This window comes from Caenorhabditis remanei, chromosome II (genome assembly GCF_010183535.1).
Source record: "Caenorhabditis remanei strain PX506 chromosome II, whole genome shotgun sequence".
Taxonomy (NCBI): Eukaryota; Metazoa; Nematoda; class Chromadorea; order Rhabditida; family Rhabditidae; genus Caenorhabditis; species Caenorhabditis remanei.
The window spans coordinates 8,982,239-9,003,933 of NC_071329.1; the positions used below are offsets into that span (position 1 = coordinate 8,982,239).

Below are 21,695 nucleotides of genomic sequence, written 5' to 3' on the forward strand. Positions count from 1 at the left end.
AAACAATCACCCAAGGTTAGAGAAGAGATCAACAGAAAACAAAAAATGTACAAAGCGATTAAAGGTTGGTGGCAATTCGCAGCTAACAAAGAGAAAAAAAGCAATTTTAAAGTAATAATTCAGGTGAGTTGCTGACAGCATATTTCAGGTAATAAAGCCAATAGAAAATATTAAAAATGATGAATGCCAACGGGAAAAGAGCTCGACTGTATCGATCGATGCCTTGAGCATATTTCCTGTTCTCCTCGACTCGATTTATCCTGAAAAAGAGAGAATTCTCTTGAGAATCATAAAAACAATTTCTCATTCCGAACCTCTCTTCAATGGTTTTCCGTTTTGAAGTAGGAAGCAAAGAGCGTCGAACGAATAATGGTGCTTGATTCATTTCACGAACTTCTTTTTTCTCGAAATTCCGTTGAACTGCCGCACTGTCTTCATTTGGTTGAAGAGCCAATTCGTAACTGATTTCACAATTTCCATTTGAGAACTGAAAGTAGAAATTGAGATAGCAGAAAGATGCAGAAAGAATGAACAAAGGATTTCTAAACAATATTGAATACAACTTTTTCAGTTAGACTTTCATGCAATTCTGTCCTATTAACTGGTGACTAACTTCTCCCCACTTTCAGACAACCACGTCATCTAGTCTTCCAGTCCCCTCATTCAAAAAGTTCACCCTTTTTCCCTCCCTCAACTCACCTTGTCCTTCTTCTCTTTATACTGAGCAACCAGGTCATGAACTTGTTCTGAAAGTCCACGTGGCTTTGGCTTCGTTCGAACTTTCCGCCGGATGCAATAATTGACGACGGTGAATTCAATCATTGCAGAGAAAACGAATGCCATGCATGTTCCCATCCAAACGTCAATTGCTTTCACATCTGATGCCTGGAAATGGGTTTATAAAGGGGTTGATAGATAGGGAGAGAGCTGAATGGTTATTGCAGAAAAGAAGAAGAAATTACCTGTGGAAGAGCCATTCGAGCTGCACTTGATTGTGTTGCAAGTGTCAAAAGTGTAGTAATTGAGAGAGAAACTCTTCCAGGAACTGCTTCAACATCTAACCAAAAACTGAACCAACTGATAATAACAATCAAAGAAGTTGGAATATACGATTGAATGATATGATGAGTGATTTCTCGATCCACATGGAATTCTGCAACTGCTGATGACCAGATTCCAGTCGCATATTTGTCTCGTTTTGTATAAAATTTGATGTGTTTCAAATGCATATCTGGCATCCGAATTCCACGATTCACTTCCACTGGATTCGCTCCATTCCATCTGATAATCAGTTGCTCTTCGTCGTATGCATCTGAAGTGCAATTCGTTTGATTCTGAGTGTGAAATGGGTGCAATTAAAAAAAAAAAAAAAAACAGTGCATTTTAGTATGCTCTTCCTTCCTCATTTCTTTTTTCTATAACTTACAGCTGAGTATTCGCAGTCCACAATTCTGTGAATCCAGTGGATATCTAGCTAGATCCTGCATACATAACACTGTGAGCGATATCCTAAAATCCAATCATATTTTTTCATTTTTCCCCGTTCATTTCGCTACCTGCAATCATACCAAACAGTCCCATTTGGGTAGATCCAAACCAAGAAATTCGGTTGAGTGACGTCATGAAAACTGGCAGTTCTTGCATTTGCAAAGTAGAGATCTGGATGCCAGAGGAGGCCGAATAGTTTCGGATCTTTCACGAGTATTCTCTTTGTATTGTTGTGTTGTAATCGATGATCAACCCATTTTTCTTGAAAATAAATGTCCACTTGGAAGTCCTGAAAACCAAAAAACGGAACTGAAGGTTATTATGAAAGCATGAAAAAACGAAGGAATCGGATTTCAATATATCCGCCTTCAAACAACTCATTCGAACATATACGTGCAACCGGAAATGTGTCGGAAGTCCCCTTTTTTCATTTTCAAATTTCAGTTTTTGACCTGTCCATTGTCAAATTATGTCCCTTTTTCTTTAAGTATTCAAAAAAACAATCCATCATTATTGTGTAAGTATGAATTGACTACAAGAAAATTAGTAATTGTTTGGTTGCCCCCAAGGGTTATGTGTCATAAGACAAGAGAAGAAAATGATGAATAAGTCATTGAAGAATGAGACAGAAAGCCTCGATGTGTGCCACTTTTAACCAACCTAATCATGAAAGGTTTCTCAAGAGAGAAGAGCACAAAGAAACGTGAGGTTTTTTGAAGTTTCACCTTTGAAACGTCTGGAATTTTGAAAAAAGTGGGGAGGTGTGGGTACGACATGGGTTCGAAAAGGTTCAAACAACTCAAATAATTCCAAAGGAAAACGGATTACTGGTACCAAAAACCAACATAAATAAAGTATTTGAAAATTAGTACGATGTGTGAATCAGGTTGTTTGGAGTGAAAATAAGATTTCAAGATTCAGTGTTCTGAAGATTGGTGTAGCTTTAATCGTTTGAATTTCTTTTTATAGCCTAAGTTTCCAAATCAGATATTCTGTTGAGAACCGGGAGTACTTCTTCGTCAGAAAACAAGACTGAATTTTTCAACTCTGTTCTAAAAACAGTACCTCAGTCAGCTTCCTAAGGTGACATGACCTTCTTATTTTAGATAGATGGTCTTCCAGTAGAAACTAAATGTTGATATTTCCCATTCTTGTGTACTGATCCCCACTTCTGACTACAACCAGACCACTATATATTCTAGTACTCTTCCTCCAGACGTTCCCAACTTTATGGTCTCCTTCACTCCCGAATTCTTCTTCCGACCGAAAATTAATTAGTCCTTCCTTTTCCAAAAAACCCCTCGGGCGGTCTTCGTCACACGTTTTGAGAGCTTGTTTTCTTTCTTTTCCATTGAAATAAAGATCGCATATAAAATAGAAACTCCCACGACATGGATAACAACAAAACGATGAAAAGAAGAATGAAGCGACTGATGGAAATCGAGATGAACGAAAACATGTGTCTTTAATTTTATGGATTTTTTGAATGAAACCATTCTTCAATATCTCTTTGACCCCCGTTTTGTGTGTTGGTTGCTCGTTCACTTTTCCCTTTTTCCGAAATTTTCGAGTCGACCTCAAACCGCGATTATCACTAGAGCGAGAAGTTTTTTGCATTTGGAATTCAGTGAATTTAGAAAAAGAGAAAAGCAAAAAGGGGATGTCCATCAAAAGAGGATCCGGGTAGTGTTGCTTCTAAACTGATTGGCGGATCCATCTCGAAAGAAAGCTTTTATTCGAAAAGATTTGAAAGAAGTGTCAAATTGTGGTCTACTACTTGTTCTCTTGTTCTTCTTTTTCTTCAAAAAAGTTGCTCTCTTTCTCTCTTAAAATAACTCTTCGACTCATATTTGAAAAGCTCTCCTTCCTACTCTAAAAAGACATTGTTCAAAATCTATGGGGAATAAAATACAAAGTTGTATCGAGGAAGTGTCCCACACTCGTTTTTTGTCTCGTCTTCAAACCACTTTTTCATACTAATCACACATGGACAAGTCTAAAAAACAGGCCACCCAGAAGCTGTCAAATTGAATCGAATTCTTGTGAATGAGACTGGAAAGAAACACGGGGCTTGTTCTGAATTCAAAGCACGTCTCCTTTTCTTTCCCTTCTTCGTCGCAAAACCAATGTCTAATTGTTGTCTCTGCCCAATTTTCCCCCGTTTTTTCAATCAGGTTTGACCGCGTCTTGCTCTAAGCTTCTAAAGGAAAGCAAGCGAGAAAACCGAGGGAAAGAGAAACATTTAGACTCACCATTGACTGAGCATGGAATGAAGACATTCCTTCGATATACATTTGAATATCCACGTGGGTTGCGAGGTCTGAAAATGGAGAGACAGGATTGGAAGTACATTAGATTGTGATGGGCTTGGGAGGGATGGATTCAGTATACATGGGACATGATCAATAAACGAATAGGAGGACTTCAGAGGGGATCTTGTGGAAGCAAAAACCAGTTCTTCATCAGAGAGGACTTCAGAAAATCTAGTCGAATAAGAATCCTGAATCCATAAATAACCCGGTTATCTGGAACTAGAATCAGTTATCTCAACTCTTCGAATTCAGATCTTTCCGGGAAAATCCATTGACTCTCTCCAGTCAATGTAGCCTTTTCGTTAATGTCAGTTAGGCGAACTCGCTCAAGTCACAGCGACAGTTCACCTAGTAACTTCAAGAAAGCTGTTATCGGCGAAGGTACTGACTTCTAATCAAAAACCATCTCATTGCTACAAGTTTCCTAGTTCTCAGACCCAGATTTTCAGCTACTCAGACTTATTCACTCCTTCCGACAAAGTGACAAGTCCCCCTTCCAGATCTCAAGTTATGAGTGACTTCGAGCAATTCCAGAGCTCTCATTCCTCTTCTCCAAATATGTTTTTGTGTCTGAAACCAAGCACCTATTCTCTTTTTTCTGCTGAAATATGTCTGGTAGACCTTAACCCATTTCGGTGTTATGTTCTTTTTGTTCTCGCCCCCAAACAAGTGACGAGAGGAAGAACTCAACCGAGAGCAACCACAAAAAACGGAAAAATTCAGAGCCCTCCGGTTTTTTGTTATGTGTTTTTTGTTCAAAACAGAAAGGACCCTTCTCTTCTCTCACTCTTCTTCCCGACAGTTTCAATTCAAAAAAGTCGAGAGTGCACCACACTCAAATGATGGATATGCAAGAGTCTGACTGATGGGACTTGGGAATTCTGAGGATAGAGAGAGAGCGAGAGAAAACGAGATGAACAATACATGTACTTCACTCATTTTCAGCAGAAAAAGAAGTTGTTCTAGTAGAAGATGAGAATAAATTCAGAGAAGAAGAAGAAGAAAATACTTTTTACGAGAGACAATAAAATTCGGTTATGAAGCATAAGGAAATGCATTCGGAGAAGACTTTTTTCTTTAATTAAATGAGACTGAACAGATGAGAAGTTGACGATTGATTCCGATGAAAAAAGAAGAAAAGTTGATTGAAATATATATGTTTTCTTTTGTTTCGAATCTTCATTTTTTATCAAATGTAGAAAAGCTGATGTTCTTGGAAAATCAGATCCCAAAGTTTCGGTTATCAATAGGCAATCAATGGAAGCCTAAAAGATACAGAAAAAGTCATTAAGAGCCGATTAATGGGGTATGGACACTCCACTAATCTTTGCAGCAGATGATACACCGATCCTCATGAAAATTTTGCTCTGTGACTGCCTTGATAATATTCAACAATAGATTTTCCAAAGTTAAGACTCGCTTCTTTCAAAATATTGTTTGCTTATTAAATGTTTTTCTTTCATTTAGGTCTAGATCCGATCAATCTGTTTTCAATATTCAGGTCAAGATCAAAACTTATGAGAAGTTTCAAGAACCTAATCTCCCTGGACTCTATCCATCATCACCACAGACTACATTTCCAAAACCTTTCAACATGGATTTCCAACTCACCTTGATCCAACAAAGGATACGCATTCCTATTATAATTCCCAAGTCTTTTTAGAATCTTCGTCACATCGTCAATCCTAAAATCCTCTTCAATCTGTGTCACATTTTCATCGTAATCCCAAAAGTTCGCCTGTCCGAGTGCACATTGAATTGAACTGTATATTAGAATTTTTAGGAATAAGGAAGGCATTCTTCTTCTTCTTCTGAAGTAGAATGTCCAGCTGTAGTAGAAGAAGAAGTAGAAAAAAAGAAGGGTGTGGAGACGAAGAAGAAGACGAAGAAGCTGGCTCTGACAAAGCGTGCAGCACAAGAAATAGAAAGGGAGGGCACAAAATAAAAATGGGCGGAGCTTAGGGGGGCGACAGCAAGGAAGAACGAAAAAGCAGAAAAAGAAAGAAGATGAATTTCCCAAGACATTCAGAAGATACAGTACTACAAAACAGAGGTCAAAGTACATCTGGGAAAAGGGCAAAGTCCACTGTTGACCTCTCTCTGCGTCTCCGATTCCGATAACAAAACCACTGGTTGCAGGTGTAGTCTGTCTCTTTTTGCACGTTCCCTTTCATTCATTCACCCACATTTCTCTTCGTGTGTTGTCATGTTGTCTGCCCTTCTAATCCGGTAAGTTTCTACAATTTTTCAAACTGGTTTTCATTTATTCAAGTATTCAGAAATATAAGAAATGCAAGCAAACTGGCATCGGTAGCTGGTCCGAACGCCGATCGAATTGTGAATGTGAAATGGAGTAATGGTGAGTTATTGAATTTTGATATCTTGAGGGATTTAACGATCGCAAAAAGAACTTTATTTACAGCATTTTCAAAAAACATTTCTGAAAATCTCAGTTTTATGCAACCTATTCTGCTTTCTTGCTACTGTACAATCTGAAAATATTTCGCTTTATCGACAATTATTGATTCGCAAAACAGACATATTGATCGAGAGTTTGTAGGAATGTCTACATCTCATCATCGCCATTCAAAATATCAAAATTGTTCAATATTATTTCTGGATAGAGTACAAATTACAGATAATTTACAGTAATTTTCGGCTTGAAGGGGCGTTTTTCAAAAGTTGTGTTCCCAACTCGTCAACTCCGAATTTAAATAGAATTTGTACATCTGCATGAAAAATAAAAACACTGCTGACTGGTTTTTACCTTTTCTTTCCTATTCTAGAATTATTCATATCCTTTTTCAACAAGTACATCACATTTCGAACTCTTTTCATTTCTAAGTATTTTCTCTTCCAATATTTTTCAAAATAACACAAATATATGTGCTCTTCCTTTTTCTGTACTAGATTGCACAATGAACAATAAAATTATTCAGAAAGAGAAAAAAAAGAGCATTTCTTGTCGTTTTTCACATGAATCGTTTGATTTATTTATCTCTTTTAGCAGATCTCACCTTTTTTATTTGTTCAAAATGTTCTTCAAATGAGTTTTACAGGAAAAATTGGAGAGTTCCCGTTGATATGGTTGCGTGATACATCTCCAGATGCAGCCACGTATACAATTAGTCCAGCAATGACTGCTCGTAATCTAACAATGTTGGAATTTGATGTGGAACAGAAAGCCAAGAAATTATGGATTGATGGAGATGAAGATTCTCTGAAAATCGAATGGGAATCTGGTCTTTTGAGCACATTCCCATCAGAATGGCTTCAGATCCGGAACCCATCAGATCAAGAAGCAAAAAAGAGAAGAAGGAAGGTTTACCTGTTTCCGGAAGAGACTTGGGGAAAAGAGGAAATTGAGAGAAAACTGAAAAGATTCAGTCATGAAGAGTTTATGAAGAATGACCGAGTAGTTCATGACTTCCTTGAAGCGGTTTGTATTGATGGAATTGCTGTTTTAAAAGGGGCTCCAAAAGGTGTTAGAGGAGCAGTTGAAGATATTGGTGATCGAATTGGAATGATCAAAAGAACACATTTTGGGTAAGGATTCTTTGAAAAGATTTGGGGCAAAGATCCAAGCATGTTTCAACCAAAGAAAAATCAGGGTTTGAATTGTCAACTTATGAATTGAGAACTGAAAAAGGACGTTTGTTGCAATTCTTGTTGAATATCATAAACATTTCTTTATCGAGAAAATTGAGTTTGCAGTTGCAACGTTTATCAAATTCCAAAAGGATATTTTGAGAACGGAATGAAATTTCGTTGACTATCACTTTTTGAGAGAAGACTACAATTTCGGAAAAACCAGTGGGAACATTGATTTCGTAATTTTTCTATTTACTTCTCTCAAATTTCCAGAATGGTATTCGAAGTGAGCACGAAAGCGGACGCCTCCAACATGGCCTACGCATCCAACGGTGGACTTCCATTCCACACTGATTTCCCATCTCTGTCTCATCCACCACAGGTTTCTTTTCTGTTTTTCAATGATGTTTTGTTTGTCATGTCATTCTAATGTATTCATATAATCCTATTGTTTTTCTCTAATTCAGCTCCAAATGCTTCACATGCTACAAAGTGCGGAAGAAGGTGGAAATAGTCTATTTGTTGATGGATTCCATGTCGCTGAACAGGTGTGATCATTGAGCAGAATATTCATAAGTCAATATATTGCTTTCAGCTTCGAAAGGAGAATCCAGAAGTCTTTCGACTCTTGACAACTCATTCGATGGAATACATTGAAGAAGGATACGATGTTCATGAGATTAATGGAAAAACGTTCAGATTTGATTACGATATGTGTGCAAGACACAAAGTGATTCGGTTGAATGATGAGGGAAAAGTCAACAAAATTCAGTTTGGAAATGCAATGCGCAGTTGGTTTTATGATTGTGAGCCTGCGAAAGTCCAAGATATCTATAGGTGAGTTCTGAAGACATATTTATTCAGTTTGTCTCACCACCAACAATTTACTTTCAGAGCCATGAAAACCTTCACCGAACACTGTTATCAACCAAGAAACGTTCTGAAATTCCGTTTAGAAGACGGCGACACTGTCCTGTGGGCGAATCAACGTCTTCTTCACACAAGAGATGGATTCAAGAATGCACCAGGAAAGTCGAGAACTCTGACTGGATGCTACTTCGATTGGGATATTGTCAAGTCTCGTGTCCGTTATTTGAGGGATAAGCTCACATTGGAACAGAATCAACCATCTGCCTAGATGATAATTCTCTTAACTGTAACTTTGGATTTCCTATGTACAATTATTGGTTTTTTTGCTAAATGAAACGCTCATTTCTAATCGTAGATGACTTTGGACTTTTCAAAATTTTTATTAATTCAATCAAAAAATATGGGACCGTTACAGGAAAAAAGTGGTATTAAATGTCATAGAAATCGGAGAAAAAAATTAAAAAAAAAAGAAATGTGACTACAATGAATGGGATAAAAATAGATAAAAATAGTCTATAATTGTGAAATAGACTCTTCTTCAGATATCACAGAATCATTACAATTACGAGAAATAAGAAGGAAGAGAGTGTTCTTGAAAAAAGAGTTTTTTGATTGGTTTCTAAATGAAAAAGCTTTTTGTGGGGGAAAATTAAAGCAATTCAAGAGGGAAAACATGGGTCAATATGAAGAAAAAAGTAAGGAGAATTTTGAAAAAGGGGGTTCTATACATCCGGAGATATGTATCTTCTTGGAAAAAGATGGTTGGAAAAAGCATAATTTTTTGAAAAAATCATGAAAAAAGATGGTGATTTGGGGATACATTGGATGGGAGGATTGAAGAAGAGAATACGGGGGAATGGAACGTCAAAAACCGGAACATTTTGAGGGAATCGGAGAGAATGACTAGATGCCGGATTTAGAGAAGGAAACACGCAAATGAGCATTTTCAGCTAACTTATGATTGTGCATTTTGATGAGAGCATCGATAGCTGTCTCGATATCTTCCATTTGGCACAGTGCCATTTTGTGGTCTTTTCTGTAAAAGATTGATATAAGATTTTGTTTTTATTAAATCTTATCTCTATCGTCTATCCCCTTTTTGTTTTAAAGGCAAACTCACGGGAAGAATTTGAAAGCTTTTACAGCATATCCAGCCTCCGCAAACATTTCTTTGAGCTTATCTTCACTGACACTGGTTGGAATGTTCGAGAGATGAAGAGTGGCACATGGTGGATAGATATTCAGATAGTTCTTTGATCCTGGTTTCTTGAAACGATGAAGTGTTGAGTGAGCATAATCACGGGTGAGACCAGCATCCGGCTGTCCTTCTTTCGGCATTTGAACGTTCGTGTGTTTTGATGGAGCAACACGAATCAGTCGATCATGCCATTTCACTTTGTCCAGATGGGTCAGAGCTGGAAAAATTGTATTTTTGTATTGGATAATCGGACGAGTATCTTATTCGAACACCCAATGGGGAGTCTCGATTTCAAAATAGGTAGCGGGCGTTTAACTATCTCGGGAGGACGGCAACTTATTTGTTCCATGTTTCCCATGTACTCGAACTCACCTAGCTGTGCTTGTTGTGGCTCGGAATACTGAATCAACGCATTATCCTTCTTGTTGTATAGTATCTTGACACGCATCACATCTCCGTAGACCCCTGAAATCATTGTATTCTTCTTTCCCAATCAAATACTTTGAGCTCATCGGGCCAGGTCAATCTACACTTTTTGCAGTGTGGTTTTGTTTTTTTCAGAAAAAGAAAAATGAAAGTAAAAAAGCGAGTCTTAACGTGTAAAAAGGCAACCAAAATCGGGAGCAATGGAAACGAAATCATTGATAGAGAGTACCAGATAGTGTGAAGGTTCAGGGCAGAGTAGAAAAGAAAAGAAACATACCAAAAAGGGTGAAGAGGGCATCCGTGGTGACTTTCTGAAAATAAAACAGGATAGATTAGAAAAGAGAGAGAGAGAGAGGTATAGTAGTGGTTAAAGGAGACGTTTGACTGTTGTGTGCTAGTAGTGACTGCTGGATTAGGCGATAGAAAGACAAAAAGAGAGAGACTGGTTAAATAGGGATAGATCGTCATAAAAAAGAAGAGAGAGAGAGAGTGCGTAGGTGCCCTTGAAACAAAAAGAGAGAGAGCAAACTGTTTTTTACTTTCTGGGTTTAGTAGTAGTAGTTTTAATAGAGAGCGACTAGAAATCAGTCATGCCAAAAGGGATGCGAAGGAGAAGAAGGTTAACTCTGTTTTTGACCCTTATTCTATTAACAAACAACCAAATTCGTATTTGTTTTAGAACCAGTTTTGAAACCTTCTGATGATTGGCAGAAAGCGTTACTTTTCACTTTGCTTTCTAATGTACATCTGTCGGTCTGCGTGTCTGTTTGTCTGAATGCCCCTCTATATCTCAAAACTGATTCTAAAATAAATCCCTTCCGAAAAGTTCACTCTTCAAAAAACCCTTTCGACGTACCATTTCATGAAGATTCGAAACCAAAATGACCGGTGTCAAATTGAGCATTGAATAACGAATATTGAGGTTGGAAGACGATAAATTGGCCGGATTCAATCCCAATGGATTCAGATATGGAGCCAGGGCGGCAGCATTCGCAGAGTCTAGAAATTCTGAATGAAAATCTCAAAAGGTTTTACAAGGAAAAAACAAACCATTGGCTGCTGCGGCTGCGGCAGATGAGACAGCAAGTTGAGAAGACAAGAAGGTTGTTGCCGGATTAGCACCGAATGCAAAGTTATACGGATTGGCTGGAATCAGATTCTGAAGTCCCGGGATAGCTGAAATGGATACATTGATATCCGGAACTCTCATAGAAATCTCTTACTACTCATCGCAAGAGTCTGTTCAATTGTCATTTCTCCAGCTGGCAAATTTGGATTCGTGTAGTCACGAGACTTGTCATTATTGTATTTGACATTCAAAGTGCTCAGCTTACTGTAGTCGATGCGGAGAGTGCAACACCCGTTGTACACATTTTGATTCTCGAGTCCTTGCTTTGCCAACTGAGCAGAATTAGCTTCACTCATTTGGACGAGTGCTTGGAAAGTGTCTGAAATATTATAATAAGAAAACAACCCTTGAACTCTGTAGACTCACTATTTTTGCTGAAAGTGATAATACGGAGCACTTTTCCAAAACGAGCGAAGAGCTGATGAAGAACTTCGAGACTAACTGGGAACATCATGTTCTCAATGATTGTTCTGAGCACACTATTCGGTTGTTGTTGAGTGCCAACTTCGAAATTTGAGACGGATCCATTGGCAACACTCTGAAACAATAAACAGTTATGAAAGTTAGCATTCAAAGTTTTTATGAATCTCCCATCATCCAAGGAAAAAACTTTAATTTTTCGCAATTTGTAAAAAAACAATCCTGTTAATTTTCATTCATAATGATTCTGTTGACTAACACTTTTCTCTCTGTTTTTCTCTATAACATCAAAGATCATTATTAATTTCGAAATGTTTAATTTTCTATTTTCAATTATAGACTTCATCCCTCCGTCTTTTTTTCTAAAAACTCGCTTTGATAGCTGCTCTTGCAGATGCAACATCAGTATTGGCTGGTGCACGGAATACAGCAGTTGCATCATGTTGATGATGATATGGATGATCCGAAGTGAGAACTTGTGGAGCAGCCATTCTTCTTTGCTTGATTGGTGGCTGAGGTGGTACTGGCAGTGGCGTGGCTAGAAGCACGTGATGTGACGCACCCGTCGCCAACTGTGGCTCGCAAAACGCCAGTCGCTTCGTCGTACTGTAGGTGTCATTGGTGAGATGAGGATCACGACGTTTACGAGATGATGGAATAGAAGAGGAAGAAGAAGAAGCCATACAAAGACTTTTGAGGAGATTTCAGTCCAATCGATGAAATAAATAGAAACGGAATGAAATGGAATGGGAGCGAAGAAAAAAGGGGCAAGGAGGGGAGGAAGAGAACGATGATAAAAATATAAATTGTTCTTTCTTTTTCCCTTTTTTCTTCTCTTCTCACTGAGAAAATTGACTTGAAGAAGACGAGCCGTCTGCCTCCAAGCTACCAGTGTAACAACGTGTTTGCACTGTATACAGAATGGATAGTTGGGGGGTCTCGGGGGCCGGGGGCCGGGGGGTTGGGGAGTGAAAACAGATGGATTACTGGTAAATGCGTATATTTTTTGATGAGAGACAAGAGGATGTGAAAGGGAAAAAATGACGAGAAGTGGTGAGTTCTAGAAAACTACACTAATTGGATTAACAGAAAGGACTGATTGAGGAGAAAACGATTGGGTGGGCACGAGGAATAAAGAATTTGATAAAAGTTAAGAGACATCAGGAATGAAAAAGGATTAAATGATCAGGCTTCCGGAGGACCAGAGGAACAATTGTTTGTTTATATAACAGTTTATGACTAATCAAGTCTTCAGACTGACTCATGGACACTCAATCGAATCTGATTCGAATTCTTGCTTTTTTCCTTAATATCCCGTAGAAAATTGTCCTCTCCACCCACCCCGTGACCTCGATCTCTATAGTATCCTCAGCTGGACTGAGCTGATCCATCGTATCGAAATACATCTGTTTTGAGTCACCTAACACATCGAAACACGGGATAACAGCTGAGTTCAATGCACTATTTGTTTGCCCTAACTCAAAAATAAAATTATTTTCGAGAAGCTTGATTACCGAGAATTTGTGGAGTCCCATGGTGATATACCAATTCGTATAGTAGCCGGTCTCGAAGATAATGATAACTTTGATGTAAATGAAAGCAGAACAAGTAGAATAAGAGAAAGAGAGAAGGGAACAGGTGGAAAATATAGAAAAAGGAGAAGGAGTTGTAATCGGAAATTAGGGGGGTGGGTTGGCTGGAGAAAATACCGAAAAGAGCCGTCGAGTTGTATGTGTTGACATTTCGTTTTCTTTTACTCCGTTTATCCAAAATGAGAAAAAGAAGAAGATGGAAACAGGGGATAGGAGTAAGAAGAGGCGGGTACTAACCCTATCGAGAAGAGAGCTCATATAGCGCCTCGTCGCCTCAGGGCTCAATTTATATTAATTAGCAATTGGAGAGAGAAAGGGGGCAACAAATATCTTCAGAAGAAGAAGAAGCAGAAGCTTCTGAGAGGAAGGAAAAGACTACGGTAAATATGATACTATTATTATTGAGCAATAGAGATTGAAAAAATGAGAATTTGAGTAGTTGTTATCGACAGCAAGAGGTGGAAAGATTTAGGTTCGGGGCTGAAAACTTCCTAGAAACTAGAGTTTCGATTCGAACAACGTTATTCCTACTGAGATCAGACTTAACTCAGTAAGAAAATAATCAGAATGACCTACTTGGGAAGATATTCATAGTTGAAGTCGAAGATGTTTTCAGAGAAATGGATGTGGGTAAGCTTTAGATTGGGATAGTTATCATTTAGATTTGCTATGGTTCACGAAAAGCAAACCGCTTGACCCAAATCTACCTCTATCCCTTTCTCGTTCCGGCTAAGAGAAAAATAATGATAGGGTAACTCTAGTTGCGAAAATTTTATCTTTCGGCTCGGCTAACTTTGAAGATTTTTCTTAACTCGTCCAGTTATGGTCTAGATTTCAAACGGAAGGAACGAAAAGTACAACGAATGATAATAGAGATGAGAACGCACGGATGCATGCATGTAGTAAGAAGAAAGCGGATGAAACTGTTACTAGGTCGATTATTGGTTTCACCTCGAAAACTACACTCGTTAATCTCAATCTCCTCCTCTTCTTTTCTCTTCTATTTTCCTCCGCAACGGTCAACTACTACCATCACTTTTTCGAGTCTTTTGTTGTACATATACTGTAATTTGTAGTCATGATATAGGTTACCTCTCGCCCCTCGAGATCCTAGAGAATGGCAAAAAACGTCCGTGGATGACCCAGAAAATTATCACTGTGAATGTGAATTGTAACTGTCCTTTCGGTTCGGTCAGAGGGAAATCGTTTCAGGGAAATAGACTACGTTAATTGGAGAAACGTAGATGATTGAAATGCACGAAAGCGTGAAATGAAGGAAAATTGAGAATAAGAAGAGGAAGGAGAAGATATCGGAAGAAGACGTTGATGACAATGAAGGCGTTAAAAAAGAATATCAAAGGGAGACAGCTGGAATTGTTAAATTTCGTTGTTCTATTTCAGCTGGAATGAGCTTTTTCTCTTAACCAACCAACACATGCTCAATGTCTATTCAATTCAAACCAATTCCACAAATAGGGGTCACGGTCCGTCGAGGAGCGAATGGAAGGAACATATAAAATTGTAAATGTGGTGCGAATTGAAATGCAAAGGCATACTCCTCGACATATACAAAAGACGGGGGATGGAACCAAAAAAGGAGACAGAATTGGTGAAGGAAATTGAGTCGAGAAGAATTACGGATGTCCAAAAAAGCCGGAGAAAGAAGGAGCACTTATTCAAATTTCAAGAGAGACAGAAAAAGAGAAGAGTTGTTTTTGGAATGAAAGAGATGGGCCAGTTTAGTTTTTTTCTTGACTAATGAAGTGGAAGACGATTTGAGAGAAGCTTCGAATGAAGAAATGAAGAAGGCAATGTTGATGATGACGATGGCATGTTTCGGATTTCCGCACTGATTTAGAAATAATATTAGAACGGAAATTTGAAATAACGAATAAATACGATAAAGAAAAACACAGCAAAAGAAAGATCATCGTTTTTTCTAATTCATCAGGAAGGCTGGATGAGAGAGTCTAATTAAAAAGTTTTAAATTTTCGAATGGTTTGTAATTTCGACGAATAAATTGTGGCTTTGCAGCTACGCAGTGATGCCGGTTGCATTTTTTGCAAAGAAGATGCTGAGCCTTGGGATGAAAAAAAAAGTTCAGCAAAAGGTTTATGGAATCATCTACCGTCTAAAATTTTGAGACTGTACGTAAATTATGTGCAATTTCATGAACAAGATAAACCCAAATTAATTGGACGATCATACTTCGAATGAGAAAATACCACTTTTGAAAAGGAATGTGCTCCGTCATCGAGTACATCAAACATCATAATGGGCTGCTTCTTTTTAATTATTTCTATTATCGAAAGTCATATTCTACACGCTCTCATCAAAAAGTTTGATGGAAAGTGCATCAGAATCATATTGAAAAGAATCCGTCATGAAGTAAAGAAGACTCATCTTTCTGTCTTTTCTCTCTAATAAACATATATGTACATACACATATATAAAAGAAAGCGAATAATTAACGAAGCGAGAGCTGCTCTTTCTCTCTCTCAGACGAAGCTTATTTGTGAAATAAAGAGAGATGACTTCCCCTTTTTCAGGGCCCAATACTTTTGATATGAGAAAGAGAGTGAGATGAGAAATATTGTTTACTCTATTCAGAGGTGATTACTATTTGATCCCCAAGAGTCATAATTATGAAAAGAAGAAAAAGAAGAAAACGTTACAATTAAAATTTGAGATAGAAGGCGTCAAAAAAATGAATACGGAAGGATATAGAAGGTGGAAGGAAGAGAAAGAAGAGAGAACTGAAAAGGATAACAAAAATAATCAAGAAGAAGAAGAAAAAGAAGGTGGTGGCACAGAGAGACACAAATCTGGAAATGAAATTGAACAATAACATGTGGACGAATTATTGTGAAAATACTAAGAATAATATTCACATGGTAATCTAATTAGAGGCGTAGGGTACGGTTAATTATGTTAGGTTTCAGCTGCATACGATTTTTTTTCAAAATAAATCTTTTTGGGAATTAAACAAGTAGAACTAAAAATATATTGGATGGGAGACTGTCTGAAAATTCCAAAAAACTCAAATTTGATTGAAAACGAGGTTTCCGATTTTTTTAAATTCATTTTCTATATAAACCGGCTTTTGCGGACTACTTCATAGAGATTTTCAAAATTCCAGGTTATCAAAAATAATTTATATATTCATTTTGGAAAGGAATACCATTTCAGAATTGCTGGATCACTTTGTAAACATTTGGTAGTCGAGACAGAAGTTCGGTCATCAAAACCGCGAAAAGATTAGATTTTTGGCTATCCAGTTCTTCATTTTTTCCTTTTGTGTTTCATTACTGAAATAGAAAAACGAAAAAGGGCCACCGGCACGACAAATAGTCGGGCTCTTCCCCCCGTTTTCTTTCGTGAGCAGCATTTCAAAAATCCTTTAATTAATGTGTGACGGAATGCGAAGTGGGTGGAAAAGATGGAAGACGAAAAGAAGAATATTGGCTTGACGGCCGGGAATGAGGGCGCCAGAAGACAGGATATATTTGGAATTGAGAGAGAATGAGATGGACTGAGACTCCTCTAGTCCTATTTGTAATTAAGAACATGAAGAGAGGACCGGCAAACGGGGAGCTCAGCTTGAGCATTCCGGTTCGTTTTGAGCCAATATGGGACCTCGATGACACAAAAGGACAGTGAGTGGAACCAGCTGCATCCCTTTATTTCATTTGGGTAAAAAGAAGAAAAGAGAAATGGGGAAATAGATGAACACTATAACTGAACTATAACTTTTTTATCGATTGTTCGGTTGGCTGCACTGCTGCAAAAGAAGAAAAAGAAAGGAGGTAATATGGAAAATGGACGATTTCGTATTTGGCGTGACATCAAAAGGTGAGAAAGACTCGGAACATGAAAGGGATCGGGGAGATGACGAAGTGTTGCGTGTTGTTTTATGATACTTCTCTCACATTTAATTGGATATTCCCTTTGGAAACCATTTTTTGAGATTGGCGAACAGAAGTGTATTTTTTAAATTGGGCTATTCCCAGCAAAGGAATATAGTTGTAAACTTAGGTTTTTAAACAGAAATTTGGCTTTTTTGGGACATCAGATTTCAATTTCTGCAGGTGATATTTGTCTGTCTGATTATGTTGAAATTTATAGTTGATCAAAATGTGTTATTTAGATTTCAAAAATTACGTAGTAATGTTGCATTATCTTTATGCTCAAAACCAGATAACTCTATTCTTTCGAAATAATTAATCTTCATTTTAAGACCATATTCAACTTTGGCTTGTTTGATCTCAGGTGATTTCAGAATATCGCGAATTAAATTCTGTAAAACTTTTTAAAATTGAAAAACTTTGAAGCAGTAAGTATACTCCTGATCACCTAGTAGCTATTGAAACTGAAAAGTGGTCGGAAGAGACATTTCGAAAAATGAACAAATGATTCTTCGAGTGTATCCAATTTGTCTATGTTTTGCATAATCTCGAAGCCATTCTTCATCTCGTTTTTGTTCAATCCCATCAGTAGTGTCACCCGTTTTCTATTTCTCTTTTACTCTTATGCTCTACTTCTTCTTCTTTTGAGCACTCACCGAATGCACCTAATGGAATTAATTTCGTGTTTCAATTCACGAAGAGCCTTCTCCTTTCCCTTTTTCTTCTCACACGCCATCGTTTTGCTCAACCAGGCAATTTCATGAAATGGCGCGATGCCTTCGTACGAACGAACAACTAGGAATAGAGGCATGAGATGCAGAGAGAAAAAGAGAAAAAGGTCTGAAAGGATGGTTTCTAGTGAAATGAAGAAGAAACATTTGAAGTGATTATAACCAGATGTGGCTCCCCTAGCCATGTCTTTTATCTTGAAATGAAGAATAAATTGGAGCAATATTGCTGAATGAATGTGACACATGGAAACAAATACCAAATGGGTTCAAAGCGAAAATGAAGAAAAAAGAATGGGGATTCTATGAAGAGTACGACTACATCCTCCATCATCCAACACAAATAAATTCTGAATTATTGATAAAGTGGAGGTCAAAAAAAGGGAAAATCCAGTGAACGGTCATTCGAATTGAGATATGAAAACGTATTAGAAGAAATGCTTAAACAATTGAAAACAGGTTTTTGGGGCTCTCCTATTTCTTTTTTCCCACAGTTGTACTTTGTCACCCACGGAGATTTTCATGTTGTTTTTGGTTTCTGACAAGTACGAAAACCTTCTTGAACTCTGTTTAGATAAGGGAACACAAAGATCAAAGAAATTTTGAGTGATCAAAAGGTTAGATTATTTAAATCTTGAAATTATTCAAACGAAGAGAACACAAGCATTCAAATGTAGACAACCTTCAAAATCACAGCTATGTTTTCCTCTCCTGAATGTTGCAATTTCTACCAAGGACAATGGGCGTTTCGTATGTTTTTTCGTATTCAAACGAATAAGAGAAAAAACTAACCTCTGTATCGCTCACTGCCTTGTTCTTGTCGAATTTCAGCTCTCGATGAGTACTGTATTGCGCGAAAAGTGTTCTTCCGCGGATCTGTAAAAAGAAATAGGTGAATTTCATGTTCGATTTGTCATGAAGTGGAAAATTTCGCCATGAACTCAATTCACCTACTTTTTTCGTCATTTTTATTAGGCAATAAAATGATTGTTCTTTTGAATACAGAGATGAATATATAGAAGTCGATTTTTCAGTTATAACGAACCTGAATGGGAACAGCAGTCATACTGGTAACGAACGCAGCTGCACTGGTCTCTTCCTCGTATTCCACAAATGCCTACAAATATATTTTGAAATCAGAAATGTCATGGCAACGAGAGATTTTTGGGAAACGAAGGGAATGTAGACTTAGTTGATAACATATGCACACTCCTAAAACTACTTACCTGGCTCTTTCCTTTCAACATCATATAGTTGGATACTGGCCCGTATTGAATACACAATTGCATGAGCTCAAGGTCTACGAGGTCAGGTGGAATATTTCGAACGTGAACCACCTGAAAATGCGATAATTGGAGAATCAGAAAAGCTGTCGTTTTTACTTTCGAAAAGAATGGGTCGAGTTTTCATTGAATCCAAAAAAGACAAACCTTAGATACTGGAGTTGTGGTGGCTGAAGACGTTGTATTGCATTGAGGCAACGTCGAGAGCTGAATTCCCTGCAAATTAAAATCATCAGTGTTTGTTTTTGGACGGACCAAAGAAGCAAACAATTTGGAAAGGGTTCTTCTTTTATATGTGACTCATCCGTTGGGTTAGACAACGTTCAAATTAAAGTTGTCGGAAGTTGGAAGACGGAGATTGGTTCATGGATTTTTAGAATATCGGGATAGAATAAATTTCAAAATAGTTGGTAGCCCAATTCGTGTTGGTATTGCTTAGAAAGTTCAAATTTTAGTCGGAGGGTTAATATTGGGTCATGGTTTTCTCTAAAAGTTCCAAATTCACAATTTTTGTGTACCCGTTTTCAGAAAAGTAAAGAACAAAAAATAAGATCTTAAACGTAAAAGTTCTGAAAAGACTCGCTACCGAACTGTTAAATGAAAACTTATCGGAATCTTTTCTTGTTACTTATTCAAAATATAGAAAACTCATCTAATATTCCAAAAGTCAAGTGAATACTTGAAGAAGGAATATGATGTGTCGTTGATTTCACTAACTTTCAATAGTTCTTGGAAGCAGAACGTTCTGAAGAATTCCAAGAAAACCTATATTTTAACAGACATTTACAATGATTAACAAGAAGAGTTTCTTTTAGATCGATTTTCTTTCTAACAAAAATATAACCAACCTGAATCTGAGTAATTGGATTTCCAGTCAAAAGTTGAGTTGTAGTTGCATTCGCCGCCGCTGCAGCTGCCGCCGCCACTGCTGCTGAAGCTCCCGACGTCGTCAATCCATGATGCATTGTAGGTGTATAGAATTGAGACGAATAGAGCGATGGATCCAATTTTGCCTTCTTCGGTTCAGAATCAGCAGTCATGACGTTGGCGTAATATGCTGCTGCCGCTGCGCCGGCACTTGTCGCCGTTGCTCCTGCTCCACCGTTCCTTAGTGACAATTGCAAATCATCTGGGCCGCGCTGAAAACGGAAAGAAATCAATTGTGGTTAAGCCCTCAAGTGGTGTATGTATGGACGTGTGTGACCTGCTGACACCTCGCGTGTTGAGGAGGGCATTAACTATTCTTACTATGCTAATTATCGAGCAATGCTAGAAGATAGCATGTCGTCGTTGCGGACATTTCAAGAATAATAAAAATTACCTCGAAGTGACGAATTAATTCAGTTTTTAGATACCAGTTGGCCATGTTTTTTGAACTGACAAGTTATTGGTTAGTTTTATTATACGGAGATGAGATTTTCTCTCCAAATAATAAAACTAGGACAATAAAACAAAATGCAAATATAGTGCAATGCATTCACATAATAAAACTTGGTATGTTTATACGGATACTGTAGGTTTTATAGATGTTCACCTGTTTAAAATGGAATGATGGGACCCACTTTTGTAGCTTCTATCGCCTTTTTGCTAAAACTGAAAAGCATTGCTCGAACTGAAATCCCCTTTTAAATGAGTCTAACCCATGAAAGAATCAAACTGATCTCATAGAAGGTAGAGTAGATAAAACAAAGAAAAGCAGGGAAATGAAGGAGTGTCTATCAGATCTTGACTAAGGTTCGCGCACTAATTTAGTCAAAGCTTTCTCGATTCTCTGCGTCACCACTCTCTTCCATACTATTTTTATGGTCTCCAAAACCTACGCAATCCCCACTCAACGTCTTCAGTAGCCCCTAGAGACTGGACAACCAGAAAAGGTATCTTATTTTACTCACAAATGAGATGAGTCTTCTTCTGATGAAAAATGAAAGAAAAAGGACAAAAGAAAGGAGATTATTTCAGATTGGATGCTTACCTTGGTCATGTGGATAAAGTAGTTTTAGAGATATAACTGTACACTCCGGTACCAATCGGATACTTCTAGATCATCTGAATATCTTTGAACTTTTTTGAAAGTAATAGAGAAAGTGCAACATAAAAAGAAAAAGAGAATGAAAAGTTGAAGAGATTTAGAGAAGAAGAATCACGAAAGTTTTCAATGGTCTTCTTCTTCTCTTCTCACAGTGCTCCCGGGTGCGCGGACACACGGGAGCGGCCCGAGAAAGTCTCAATTATTTGCGAAAGCAATACAGAAATCTGATTGTTCTCAACGGAGTGAAGAACTGTGTGAATTGATTGAGACGCAGAGCTCGGGGGCTCCCGCACAGAAGCAAATATCGGAGGAGAAAAGGGACAGGGCGAAAAAGTTGTGGAGTGTCAAAAGGGCATTTGACACATCTCAAAAGCAACCTTTTCGACTTCAAAAAAGTATGTTCAGACTGATGGAAAAAGAGGATCAGAATCTGTTCCCGTGGTACATGTGTCACAATAAACACCATAAATCCGTAGGACAATGGATCCGGGAAAGAAGAAAAAGAAGGGCGCCCGGAGTCCTTTCCACAGAATACACACCACTTGGAGTCGATGGATCGCTCTCAAAAAATATGAAACTACCAGATGTCGGGCGGGCCAATAAACCGACGAAGCAGGAGCCGATCCTCTCCGTTTCTCACTCCTCTGGAGCTCAGAGACATAAGAAGAAAGAGAATGAGAGAGAAGAAGAAGAGTAGTAAGGAAGAAGAAAAAGGCAACGAAG

At 37.9% G+C, this 21,695-nt stretch overlaps 4 protein-coding genes across 4 annotated transcripts; 1 reads left to right on the forward strand and 3 right to left on the reverse strand.

Moving 5' to 3' along the window:
* Window positions 1-106: 106 nt before the first annotated feature.
* On the reverse strand, window positions 107-5,598 carry GCK72_005476 (uncharacterized protein; the record flags this gene model as incomplete). Its single annotated transcript, XM_003117209.2, has 8 exons — window positions 107-260; window positions 315-487; window positions 700-885; window positions 963-1,312; window positions 1,427-1,509; window positions 1,557-1,777; window positions 3,741-3,808; window positions 5,412-5,598. 8 exons carry the CDS (start codon window positions 5,596-5,598, stop codon window positions 107-109), a joined length of 1,422 nt encoding a protein of 473 aa, XP_003117257.2.
* A 408-nt stretch (window positions 5,599-6,006) lies between these two features.
* On the forward strand, window positions 6,007-8,529 carry GCK72_005477 (uncharacterized protein; the record flags this gene model as incomplete). The annotated part of the gene is made up of 7 exons (XM_003116822.2): window positions 6,007-6,029; window positions 6,080-6,159; window positions 6,860-7,346; window positions 7,665-7,773; window positions 7,859-7,939; window positions 7,987-8,228; window positions 8,286-8,529. The coding sequence occupies 7 exons, from the start codon at window positions 6,007-6,009 to the stop codon at window positions 8,527-8,529; spliced, it is 1,266 nt and encodes a 421-aa protein (XP_003116870.2).
* Window positions 8,530-9,164: 635 nt separating this feature from the next.
* GCK72_005478 (uncharacterized protein) lies at window positions 9,165-11,732 on the reverse strand (the record flags this gene model as incomplete). Its single annotated transcript, XM_053725202.1, has 9 exons — window positions 9,165-9,297; window positions 9,382-9,676; window positions 9,832-9,924; window positions 10,163-10,196; window positions 10,742-10,884; window positions 10,936-11,061; window positions 11,109-11,333; window positions 11,381-11,552; window positions 11,694-11,732. 9 exons carry the CDS (start codon window positions 11,730-11,732, stop codon window positions 9,165-9,167), a joined length of 1,260 nt encoding a protein of 419 aa, XP_053589396.1.
* A 64-nt stretch (window positions 11,733-11,796) lies between these two features.
* GCK72_005479 (uncharacterized protein) lies at window positions 11,797-12,117 on the reverse strand (the record flags this gene model as incomplete). Its single annotated transcript, XM_053725203.1, has 1 exon — window positions 11,797-12,117. One exon carries the CDS (start codon window positions 12,115-12,117, stop codon window positions 11,797-11,799), a length of 321 nt encoding a protein of 106 aa, XP_053589397.1.
* Between the last annotated feature and the right edge of the window lie 9,578 nt (window positions 12,118-21,695).